This window comes from Pongo abelii, chromosome 7, assembly GCF_028885655.2.
Source record: "Pongo abelii isolate AG06213 chromosome 7, NHGRI_mPonAbe1-v2.0_pri, whole genome shotgun sequence".
NCBI classification, from domain to species: Eukaryota; Metazoa; Chordata; class Mammalia; order Primates; family Hominidae; genus Pongo; species Pongo abelii.
Genome location: NC_071992.2, coordinates 9,888,237 through 9,901,142, shown reverse-complemented (window position 1 = coordinate 9,901,142; position 12,906 = coordinate 9,888,237). Strand labels below are relative to the sequence as shown.

The following is a 12,906-nucleotide window of genomic DNA, read 5'->3' as shown; positions in this document are numbered from 1 at the left end:
AAACCTAGGCCCACATCCAGACAATGGAATGTTATTTAGCACTAAAATGAAATGAGCTATCAAACCACAAAAAGACATGGAGAAACCTTAAATGCATATTCCTAAGTGAACGAAGCCCATCTGAAAAGGCTGCGCACTGTATGATTCCAACTATATGACATTCTGGATAAAGCAAAACTATGGAGACAGTGAAAATATCCACTGTTGCCAGAGGTCAGGAGAAAGGAGGAAAGAATTGGTGAAAGTCAGAGGATTTTTAGGGCAGTGAAACTACTCTGTGTGATACTACAATGGTGGATCCATGTCATTGTCCATATGTCCAAACCCATGCAATGTACAACAACAAGACTGAGCCCTCATGTAAACTTTGGACTCTGGGTGATAGTGATGTGTCAATGTAGGTTTATTGATTATAACAAATATCCCACTGAGGTTTGATATTGCTAGTGGGGGAAGCTGCGTGTGTGTGTGTGTGGCAGGTGGGAGTAGAGGTTGATGACAACTCTGCACTTTCTGCTCCATTTTTCTTTCTTTCTTTTCTTTTCTGTTTCTTTCCTTTTCCTTCCCTTCCTTCCTTCCTTCCTTCCCTCCCTCCCTCCCTCCTTTCTTTCTCCTTTCTTTTTTTCTTTCTTTGTCACCCAGGTTGGAATACAGTGGTATGATCTCTGCCCACTTCAACCTCCACCTCGCAGGTTCAAGCAATTCTCCTGCCTCAGCCCCCTACGTAGCTAGGATTACAGGCATGCACCACCAGGCCCGGCTAATTTTTTTGAATTTTTAGTAGAGACAGTGTTTCATTATATTGGTCAGGCTGGTCTCAAACTCCTGACCTCCTGATCTGCCCACCTCGGCCTCTCAAAGTGCTGCGATTACAGGTGTGAGCCACAGTGCCTGGCCTCTGCTCCATTTTTCTATGAACCTAGAACTTCTCTAACACATTAAGTCTATTTAAAAGGAAAAAAATAATCCGTATCCCCAGGATAGCATTACCTTTGACAGGAGAGGAGCTAGCATTAGGGAGGGGAGAATGAGACGCTCAGGTGAGCTGGCCATGCCCTGTTCCTTGATCTGCATGGCGTGCATGTGCTTTACTTTGTGAAAGCTCACCCAGTTATCCACTTTGTATATGTAAACACAAATGTTTAAGAAAACTTCACCTGCAGTTATCTGACCTGCATTTTTAAACAATAAAGAAAGCCTAGGCACCATGGAGCCTTGGATAACACATGGAACAAGGGGGTGCAGAATGCCTTCCGTAGCCAGCCTCAGTCCCACGAGGATAGGCTGCTGGGTGGCAGCAGGACAGGCTCATGAGGACCAAATGCTGTGGTCCTCCAGGCTGCCTGCCCATGCCTCAAGCTGTTTGGTCTACAGTGCCAAAAGTTCAGGAAGAAGGACAGTTAGACAACCCCATGGTTTCAGCAACACGGAGGCCATAAAGAACCATTTTGAAACCATATGGAATGGGGGGTGGGGACAGAAGCTTGTTTGGAAAAGGTTGAAAAGTGAGTGGAGGGGCTAGGCACAGTGGCTCATGCTTGTAATCCCAGCATTTTGGGAGGCTGAGGCAGGTGGATCACCTGAGATTGAGAGTTCAAGACCAGCCTGACTCACATGGAAAAACCCCATCTCTCCTAAAAATACAAAATTAGCCGGGTGTGGTGGCAGGCGCTTGTAATCCCAGTTACTCGGGAGGCTGAGGCAGCTGAATCACTTGAATCTGGGAGGCAGAGGTTGCAGTGAGCCGAGATCACACCATTGAACTCCAGCCTGGGCAACAAGAGCAAGACTCCATCTCAAAAAAAAAAAAAAAGAAAGAAAGAAAGAAAGAAACATAATAAAATGGAAACGGTTTATACTGGATCATGTTACTTGGGGAATGCAGGGAGGAGATATTCCCAAGCAGGGACGCTCTTTTCTACTACGACTGACTCTGGAACAGTGAGGAGCAGCTGGATTCTATCAACAGTTCGACAGTGCCCTATATAACCAGCTCTCAACTCACTCACCCCCAGCTGTTTGGTCTATGGATGACAATTTCGAGGTGAACAAACAACATCCTGTTTGGAGGGCTGCTGCTCTGGCTAAAGACGGTAAAAATCAGTCAGCTCAGTGAGCTGAATTGCATGCTTTTTTCCTAGCTGCTGATTTATACCAGAATGATGCCAATAACTGATTTTCAAAGAATCATGGTGTGTGTCTAAGTGTTCCTCAGGAGTGTGATATTGTGAAATAGATATTTGATCAGTTGAACAGTGGTAGAAGCCCCCTGTTTGGGTTTTTACTGACTCCTGGGCAGTGACCAGTGTCTTGGCTGTACACTCAGGCAAGAGGGCAATAGCCACCTGGCTTATTAATGGGATGTCCATATGGGGCACAGCCCTGTGGAGAGGTGAAAGATGCCTTAAAGTAGAACAGGTTCACGCCCATCAGAAAAACTGCCTTTCAGGCTCAGGAGGTGGCTAGGGTCACCAAGTGGATTTTTTTTGTGTGCTCCTATGAGGCGGTCCCCTTGGTCCATGAAATGAGTGAACAAGGGGGTTCTGCAGCAATGCAGAGATGGGCTGAATCTAGCCATGCCCCTCGGGCTCAAAATGCCAATAAGAACTGTTCTGTCGCTGGGTGCGGTGGCTCAAGCCTGTAGTTGCAGCACTTTGGGTGGCCGAGGCGGATGGATCACCTGAGGTTGGGAGTTCAAGACCAGCCTGACCAACATGGAGAAACCCCATCTCTACTAAAAATACAAAATTTCCAGGGCGTGGTAGTGCATGCCTATAATCCCAGCTGAGGCAGGAGAATTGCTTGTACCCAAGAGGCGGAGGTTGTGGTGAGCCGAGATGATGCCATTGGACTCCGGCCTGGGCAAAAAGAGTGGAACAACATCTCAAAAAAAAAAAAAAAACTGTTCTGTCTGCCAGCAAGAGAAACAGGGACTACGCATGGCTGCGAGGCACGTTTCCTGGTGGGAAAGCTCTTAACATAACTGGCAAGTGAGATGGATGCTGGCAGCCCTGGGGGGCTGCATCTAGGTCTTGACAGGAATAGACACTGTCTCTGGACTGGGCTTTGTTTGTGTGGTAGAAGATGCAAACACTCAGAGTGCCCTTAAAAAAAAAGAAAAAAGGCCAGGCACGGTGGCGCATGCCTGTAATCCCAGCACTTTGGGAGGCTGAGGAGGGCAGATCACCTGAGGTCAGGAGTTCAAGACCAGCCTGGCAAGCATGGTGACACCCCATCACTACAAAAATACAAAAAAATTAGCCAATCCCAGCTACTTGGGAGGCTGAGGCTGTAGAATCACCTGAACCCAGGAGGCCGAGGTTGCAGTGAGCCGAGATCGTGTCATTGCACTCCAGCCTGGGATACAGAGGGAGACTCTGTCTCAAAAAAAAAAATAAATAAATAAAAAAGGAAAAGAAAAGAAAGAAAAGGGGAAAAAAAAACAGAAGAGGAGATACTGCATGAAACTTGATGGCCAATGTCATTGCTTCAGAAAAAGGAGCACTCTGTACAGCCCATAATGTCCAACAATGGGCAGAGAGGCATCCTCTTCAGAGTCATAATTTGGCACAGAAGTGGAACAGGCAATTAAAACCCTGGTTGTCTAAAACGGGGAAGGTGAGAGCAGAAGGGCTGGTGATAGAGTTTGGATCTGTATCTCCACGCAATTGTGTGTTGAATTGTAATCCCCAGTGTTGGAGCTGGGGCCTGGTGGGAGGCAATTGGATCATGGGGGCAGGTTTCCAATGGATGGTTTAGCACCATTCTCTTTGGTATTGTACTCACGATAGTGAGTGAGTTCTCATGACATCTGGTCATTTAAAAGTGTGTGGGGACGGGCGTGCGGGCTCATGCATGTAATCCCAGCACTTTGAAAGGCTGAGGTGGGTGGATCAACTGAGGTCAGGAGTTCAAGACCAGCCTGGCCTACATGGCAAAACCCCGTCTCTAGTAAAAATATAAAAAGTAGCCAGCATGGTCTTGGGCGCCTGTAATCCCAGCTACTTGGGAGGCTGAGGCAGGAAAATCACTTGAGCTCAGGAGGCAGAGGTTGCAGTGAGCCAAGATCACACCATTGCACTCCAGGTTGGAAGACAGAGCAAGACTCTGTCTCAAAAAAAAACAAAAAAGTGCACAGCACGTTCCCCCGGTCATTCTCTCTGGCTCCTGCTCCTGCCATGTAAGAGAACTGCTCCTTCTTCATCTTCTGCCATGATTGGAAGCTTCTTGAGGCCTCACCAGAAGCAGAAGCTGTTATGCTTCCCATACACTCTGCAGAAGAGTGAGCCAATTCAACCTCGTTCCTTATAAATTACCCAATCCCATTGCTTCTCAGGCTTTTGGCTAAGATCAAGTATAAATTACCCAGTCTCAGATATTTCTTTATAGCAATGCAAGAATGAACTAATACAGCTGGCTTGCAGGCTTTGTGAGTGTGCACTCATACTTAGCATGAGTGGTCTAAAGGAGTGGCCTTCCAGATTTTTCTCCATTTTTTTGGTTGATCTGGGGAAGGGAGGGTGGGGAGGATGCTGACATGACCATGCAATTTTTTTTTGTTTTTTTCCCAAGATGGAGTCTTGCTTTGTCACCCAGGCTGCAGTGCAGTGACACAATCTCAGCTCACTGCAACCTTTGCCTCCCGGGTTCAAGCAATTCTGTCTCAGCCTCCCGAGTAGCTGGGATTACAGGCGCATGCCACCAGGCCCAGCTAATTTTTGTATTTTTAGTAGAGATAGGGTTTCACCATGTTGGCCAGGTTGGTCTCAAACTGCTGACCTCATGATCCACCCGCCTCAGCCTCCCAAAGTGCTGGCATTACAGGTGTGAACCACCGCATCCAGCCCAATGAAGCGTTCTTGAATGAATGACAAAGTCAAGAAGACTACCAGAACTACAGCACATCAAACGTGAATAAGTGAGTATTAGCTTCTGATTAATCCTCATCAGCAACCAACATAACCCAGGGCTTATAGATTTCTCTATGTAATATGCTACACACACATCTACGGAAAGAGAGAGAGAGAGAAGCACAACGATCAACCAATTTTCAAAAGTTACTCTAAATGTGCTCTGTTGATCTTGTATTAAAATCTTTAGATTACACTACTATTTTATTTCAAACAGGACTGGTAGAAACTTCTTCATGCCTTTTCAACCAAAGGCCCTCAATCCTACAAAAATGATCACCTTGTTCTTTGACCAAGTACCAACCTTAGAAAGTTATGCAGCGAACTCCATCTGACTTAGATTAGTTGAAAAGTAACTCGATCAATCCCCCTTTACCCCAAGCATCTAAACGGAACAATTTTATTTTCTTCGGGATGCAGTGTAACCCTCAAACTGCAGAGCCACTTGGCGATGAAGCCAGGATCGCAGTGCATTTGATAACTTAATGCAACTTTTTACTAGCACTTAAAACTCAGATATGAAATCTATACTTGATCTTTTCTGCTTGGAATTGGCCAGATTAGTGGTTGTGCCCCGGCATACAACAAAAGGCTCTCAGAAACACTCAGGGTCGCTAACCAATCAGAAGGACCAACAGAGCTCGAGAAACAGACAGGAGGGTGGAAGGGCACCGCCTTCCACCCCACCCGCTTAGACAGCCTTTCAACTCTGCCCACTTTGAGGATGTGTAGGATGATCGAGGTAAGCATGATACCTACCTTAACCTCAAGGTAGAAATTGAGGCTTGAGGGCACTTATTTGGTGCCTTATTCGGTTAATTGGAAGATTGTATGGTAATTTCACTGCTCATAATATTTAAACCTTTTTTTTTTCACTTTAGGGATGATAATGACATTTGGAAAGTAGCACTATAAACCTCAAACATGATTGGATTTAGGAGCAGGACAGGTTTGCTGTACACTTGACCGGAAATGCTTTGTTCCCCAAAGCAGCAAAAAAGCCCGAGCCTGGAAGTTTCTAAAACTTGAAGCAGATGTAAGCGGCAAAGCCAAAAACTGTGCCTAGAGAACAGGTCGGGTGACCGGCTGTATCTATTCCAGCCTCCCCATTGGCTCGGTGGAGGATTTCAGACAGGTCTCTCAGTTTCCCCTTCTTTGGTTTCACCTTGGAATGAGGGGAAGTCACAGCATTTCTTGCTTTGTATTTCACAGAAGCACAGGAGGCTGGATTGGCAGTCAGCAAATGTAAAGAAATACGGGCGCCCACATGGTGATTATGCTGGCCTGGCCTCAAGCTTCATATTCATCCCTAATTGATTCCCTGGCACACTCGCCAGTGACCTGGCTCCGCTTCACCGAATGGCCCCAAGGGCCCACACTTTCTTAATTCTCCTGTGGACCCTTTATTCACTCCCCCTCATCCTTCCTTTGCTGACGGTGGTTGCTTCTGACTGCCCCAATCTTTTATTTCTTTTCTTTGTTTTTTTTTTTTTTGAGATGTAGTCTTGCTCTGTTGCCCAGGCTGGAGTGCTGTGGCTAGATCTCAGCTCACTGCAACCTCCACCTCCCCAGTTCAAGCGATTCTCCTGTCTTGGCCTCCCAAGTAGCTGGTATTACAGGCAAGCGCCACCACGCCTGGCTAATTTTTTTTGCATTTTTAGTAGAGATGGAGTTTCAGCATTTTGGCCAGGCTTGTCCCTAACTCCCAACCTCAAATGATCCACCTGCCTTGGCCTCCCAAAATGCTGGGATTACAGGCACGAGCTACCGAGCCTGGCCTCAATCTTATGCTTACTGTTCTTAATCTGTTGCCTCATTTTATAGCCACAGCTCAGGTGACAGCTGATGGATTACATTCATCTGTCTCTAAGCCTCTAAGACTTCTATTTTCTTCACCACCCTCCAGGAATCCTTTTTTCTAGGTCTTGGTTGCTGGCCATCTCCTGGACGGTTAAGTTAAAAATCTGACCCCCAGTTCATTGGTGCATCTACAATCAATCCTCGTTACCTGCAGATTCTGTAGCTGCAAATTCACCTACTTGATAATGTTTCTTTATGGCCCCTAAATCAATCCCAGCGGGGCTTTCCTGGATGTGCGCCGCGTGCTGAAGAGGTTGAATGGCTGATATGCACCGTCCCAGCAGCGCTCCATCGAGAAACCTCTGCCTTTCGGTTTCCGCTCTTATACCATAAATAAATGCCCTTTCCTTGGTCATTTTGGGGTTTTCTTGAGACAGAGTCTCACTCTGTCACCCAAGCTGGAGTGTGGTGGCATGATTGCAACCTCTGCCTCTCAGGTCCAAGTGATTCTTCTGCCTCAGCCTCCCGTGTAGCTGGGACTACAGGCATGTGCCACCTCACACAGCTAATTTTTGTTTTTTAGTAGAGATGCGGTTTCGCCATATTGGCCAGGCTGGTCTCAAACTCCTGACCTCAGATGATCCACCTGTCCTGGGCTCCCAAAGTGCTGGGACTACAGGTGTGAGCCACCATGTCCAGCCAGGATTCTCCTAAATGTAATGGAAAGAGGAGAATTGGAATGGCAGAGAGAGAGAGAGAACTAGGACCCGCATGAATGAATCAAGTTGAGCTGGAGAGAAACTGTATCTATAGGAAAGTTAAGGCTCTGAGTTCGGAGGCCAAGCAGCGTGGGGGTGAGCAAAGCCGTGGGAAGGAAAGCAGGGCTTCAAAAAACAGCTGCTCCTTCTTGATAGATGCAGGGAGGAAACAGGAAAGACCGGGGGCCGTGCGGTGTTATTTGTTGCACTTGAATAGCTTGGCTCTTAGAGTCCCAAGGCCTCCAGCTAGTGATCCACAGATGCCATTAGAGGGCAAAAGCGCTGCTGCGCCATCATTTGCCGCCAAGAAGACCCGGTACGGCCCTGGCCTTAAGGACAGGTTAGACAATTGCTTATTGTACGTCAAGAGATGAACGCTGGGAGAGAGGAAACGCAGGGTGTGTAGGGAGAGGGCAAAAACGGCTACATCTGACCCACCCCAGAGATGAGGAAGGCTTCCAGGTGGGAGCTGATGCCAGGAGGTAACCAGGTGGAAATCTCCCTCAAGTAGCAGGGACAGGTGTGCAAAGGCTCAGAGGGAGCTTCTCCAGGATCAGCAGAGCTCGATTGTAGGGTGTGAGGCTGTCACAGAGGCTGGAGAACTAAGCAGTGCCTTGCTATGAAGCCTGAATTTTAACCTGAAGGGACATGGGAGCTACTTCAGGCTGGTAGGCAGGGGGGTGATGCTGGTTGGATTGCAATGCAGAGAAACCCTTGGTTGGCCTGAGTCTGATAGACTGGAGAAACCCTTGAAGAAATCAGAGTATAGGCAGTCCTCCGGAGGAGAAATGAGGAAGGTGCCAACTGAGACCACAGCAGTGGGGAAGAGTGTGAGAGGGATGGAAATTGAGACAAATTCATGGGTGTTTGGCCTGTGCAGTCACACAGGGCTCTATGCTGAGAGGGACCCCGAGCTTGGCTTAAAGCTCTACTGTCACTATCTTAAAATTCCTGCTCATTTTATGTTTGAATCTATGTTTTGTTTTGTTTTGAGAAAGAGTCTCACTCTTTCACCCAGGCTGAAGTGCAGTGGTGCCATCTCGGCTCACTGCGACCTCCACCTCCCAGGCTCAAGTGATTCTCCTGCCTCAGCCTCCCAAGTAGCTGGGACTACAGCCACCCGCAACCACGCCCAGCTAATTTTTGTATTTTTAGTAGACAGTGGGTTTAGCCATGTTGGCCAGGCTGGTCTTGAACTCCTGACATCAAGTGATCTGCCCACCTCAGCCTCCCAAAGTGCTGGGATTACACGTGTGAGCCTCTGCACCCAGTCTGAATCTATGTTTTATCAGTGAAATCCAACGGGGCAATAGAACATGTGCATGGGCAGACGAGACACCAACAATAAGAGTTACCCCCGTCCCTTGCCACCACACTCCCCATGGCGTGTCTGCCGTGCCCTGAGCATAGAATCTTGAGGGGTCCGCAGTGCATGGGAGCCCAGCAAGGCTCCAAGTGAGAATAAGGGCAACCTACTATGTCCACAACGGAGTCTGCGAGAGATGGTGACAGCATCAAGTGGTCGCGGTTTCTCTTATTATAGAATCAGAATTGCAAACCAAGTCAATGGCATTCAAAGAAACAGGAACAAACAAGGAACCCTCTCCCAGCCTTTTCTACCTATCTGATTCCCTGTGGTAGCCAACCATTTCCACTGGAAATGATGACATAGGAGAGGCAAAGATAGCAGAGTCATAGTTATTTTTTTTTTCAATTCTTCCTTACACATCAGTAAGCCAAAGGTAGAGAGTGGTGGTAGATTGTATAGGTGTGAAAAAGTGAAATAAAAACAGCTGAATGGCAGGTGTGGTGGCTCATGTCTGTAATCCCAGCATTTTGGGAGGCTGAGGCGGGTGAATCACAAGATCAGGAGTTCAAGACCAGCCTGGCCAATATAGCGAAACGCCATCTCTATTAAAAATACAAAAATTAGGCTGGTATGGTGGCGGGTTCCTGTAATCTCAGCTACTCAGGAGGCTGAAGGCAGGAGAATGGTCTGAACATGGGAGGCAGAGGTTGCAGTGAGCTGAGATCTCACCACTGCACTCTAACCTGGGCAAGACAGCAAGACTCTGTCTCAGGGAAAACAAACAAACAAACAAACAAACAAACAAACAAACAGAAACAGCTGAATTAGTTTCCTGCAACGTCCCACTGTTTCTGTGAGGCAAAAAAAACCCCACATGCAAAGTACAAATTATGTCATTTCAGTGATTCCACATTTGAGTCCAATGTTCCTGTTGAAATCCGGCATTGCACAGTGTAAAGAGGAACAGTATAATCCATGCTAGTAACTTAAAATGTTATTTTTTTTTTTTTACTTAGAAGGACATTAAATAACAAATGAAAGCATCATGAGAAATTGAAACACAGAGACCACAGAAGAAAGAAAATGCTTTTTATGTTAATACTTCAGCAGTGCTTTTCCTCTGATTTTTGAATAAGGGGGCCCATGTTTTCATCTTGCACTGGACCTTGCAAATTCTGTAGCTGGCCCTGACTTTCAAGAGAGGGATTTAGCCGTAAAATCAGCAGGGGTTTGTCATGGAGATGTTGGGTAGCGGAAGATAGAGGGTTTAGGCATGGCTGCAGGGTTTTAAGCTGGTGGTACTGTTGGCTGGGAAATCTAGTAATTCAGCATTGAAGGACAGGCTTTGTGAATCTGTTGTGGATGGGCTGAGCCTGCAGCGGCCATGGGGCATCTTGCCTGGGAGGACGGCGAGCAGCAATTCATCAGCACAGGTGGTGACTGAGGCTCAGGAGGGGCTACTGAGTCAGGAACTGTGGGCAGGGATGCTGGGGAATGCAGACATTTAGGAGATGGGACAACAGCTGGGTATGGTGGCTCACACCTGTAATCCCAGCTACTCTGGAGGCTGAGACAGGAGGATAGCTCGAGGCCAGGGGTTCAAGATCACCCTGTAAAACAGTGAGGCCCCATTTCCCTCCCACCAAATAAATGCATAAAAAGTAAAAATAAAAAAAAGAGATGGGACAATAAAGAAGGCCTCATAAAGGAGATGGAGAGGAAGGGGACAGGATGAAAGGGGAGAGGGAAGGTGACAGCCAGAAGCAGGCATGAGAGGTTCCCTAGAGTGGGGTTTTATTATCTCAAGTGACCATGAGCAAATTACTGAAATTCTGTGTGCTGCAGACATTAAGGATAAAACAAAGATAAAATGAAGACAATAACAAGAGCATTTATGGGCGGGGTGGTTGTGGTGAACATTAAATGAAGAGTTTATATGGGAAGGGCTCAGAATGCTGCTGTATTAAATGCCTCGGGCTGCTGCAACAAGGTACCACAAGCTGGGTGGCTTAGAACTACAGAAATGCATCGTCTCACACCTGCAGGCCAGAAGGCTGAGATGAAGGCGTTCTCAGGGCCATGCTCCCTCTGAAGATACTAGGGAAGGATCTCCCTCCCAGCTTCCGCCAGCTCGTTAGCGTGTGGAAGCAGAAGTCCAATCTTCACGTGGCCTTTCCCTGTGTGCACCTGTTTCCAAAATTTCCCCTTTCCATATATCTATATCTATATCTATATCTATATCTATACTATATCTATATCTATATCTATACTATATCTATATCTATATCTATACTATATCTATATCTATATCTATATCTACATCTATATCTTTATCTACACACACACATACACATATATGTAGTGTGTGTATATATATAGATATATATAATTTTATTTATTTATTTATTTATTTATTTATTTTGAGACAGAATCCTGCTCTGTCACCCAGGCTGGAGTACAGTGGTGCAATCTTGGCTCACTGCCACATCTGCCTCCTGGGTTCAAGCAATTATCCTGCCTCAGCCTCCCGAGTAGCTGGGATTACAGGTGCCCCCCACTATGCCCAGCTAATTTTTTTGTATTTTTAGTAGAGACAGGTTTCACCATGTTGGCCAGGCTGGTCTTGAACTCCTGACCTCAAGTGATCCACCTGCCTCGGCCTCCCAAAGTGCTAAGATTACAGACGTGAGCCACCTTGCCTGGCCTATTTATTATTTTTTAAAGATGGGGGTCTTGCTATGTTGGCCAGGTTGGTCTTGAACCTTGGCCTCAAGTGATCCTCCCGCCTCAGCCTCCAAAAGTGCTAGGATTACAGGCATGAGCCACTGTTCCCGGCCTATTTTATTTATTATCTCTTTAATACACATGGGAATCTCCCTATGTTGGCCAGGTTGGTCTTGAACCTTGGCCTCAAGTGATCCTCTTGCCTCAGCCTCCCAAAGTGCTAGGATTACAACCATGAGCCACTGCACCTGGCCAATTTCCCATTTCCATAAGGACACCCATTATACTGGATAAAGCCCTCTCTATCAACTTCATTTGAACTTGACTACGTTTGTAATGACTGTCTCCAAATATGTCACATTTTGAGGTACTGGGGGTCAGGACTTCAAGAAGTCTTTTGTGGGAGAGGGGATGCAATTCAACCCACAACAGTACCCTGCTCTGTTAAATGTTCACCTTTGTGAATAAGACGACCTCCACGAATTGTTTTCTTCAAAGGTATGAGGAAGAGAACAGTGAGGGACAACATGAGGGTGGGGAACCTAAATTTGTTGTGGCCACAATCCGCACAACAACCCGATGTTTCTCCCGCAGCACTTAGCAGCCCAGGTGAAGATAAATACAAGAAGGAGAGGGAACAAAGATGAGGGAGTGACATACGCCAAAGACAACCACAGGCAAAAATACTGATGGCAGCAAGGAAGACGGGGAACAGTGTTCATTGCTCTACCTGCCTCACTTTTGTTCAGGGGCCACCAGGAGGCCTGGGGTCCCAGGTGGACAGAAATCACAAAGATCCACTCTTGGCCCCAACCAACATACGCAAAGGAGGCAAACCAACTTTTGATCATTTATTAAAACAAATAAGAGGTTAATCTGTGGGTAAAAAGACCTAGTTTGCCAGCAGCTCAGGGGATGCCTTCAAGCTGACAGGCGCTAGTGTGCTTTGAAGTAGGAAGCATCACATGGGTTCTGGAGATAAGCAATAGATAAACAACGGGCGTTACCAGAAGTGTCAAGTCAGGCATCACCTTAACAGAAATTATTCCTGGAGCTAATCTGGAAGTCATTAATCCCAAGAGAAAAGACAGAGGTGGGCATGGTGGCTCATGCCTGTCATCTCAACAGTTTGGGAGGCCGAGGCGGAAGGATCCCTTGAAGCCAAGAGTTCAAGATCAGCCTGGGCAACAAAGTGAGACCTCGTCTCTACAAAAACTATTTTAAATAAAATAAATTAACCAGGTGCAGTGGTGCACACCTGTAGTCCCAGTTACTCAGGAGGCTAAGGCAGGAGGATTGCTTGAGCCCAGGAGGTCAAGGCTGCAGTGACCTATGATCATATCACTGCACTCCAGCCTGGGCAACAGAGCAAGCCCCTGTCTCTAAAAATAAGAGAAGAGAAGAC

At 46.8% G+C, this 12,906-nt stretch overlaps 1 protein-coding gene across 1 annotated transcript in view; it reads left to right on the top strand.

Annotated features, from left to right (window-relative positions):
• Positions 1–7,728: 7,728 nt before the first annotated feature.
• Positions 7,729–12,906, top strand: part of LOC129060824 (chitobiosyldiphosphodolichol beta-mannosyltransferase-like) — a 17,060-nt gene continuing 11,882 nt past the window's right edge. The window contains exon 1 of the mRNA XM_054561089.1: positions 7,729–7,808. Coding sequence (XP_054417064.1) covers positions 7,729–7,808 — 80 coding nt within the window. The remainder of the gene's footprint in view (positions 7,809–12,906) is intronic.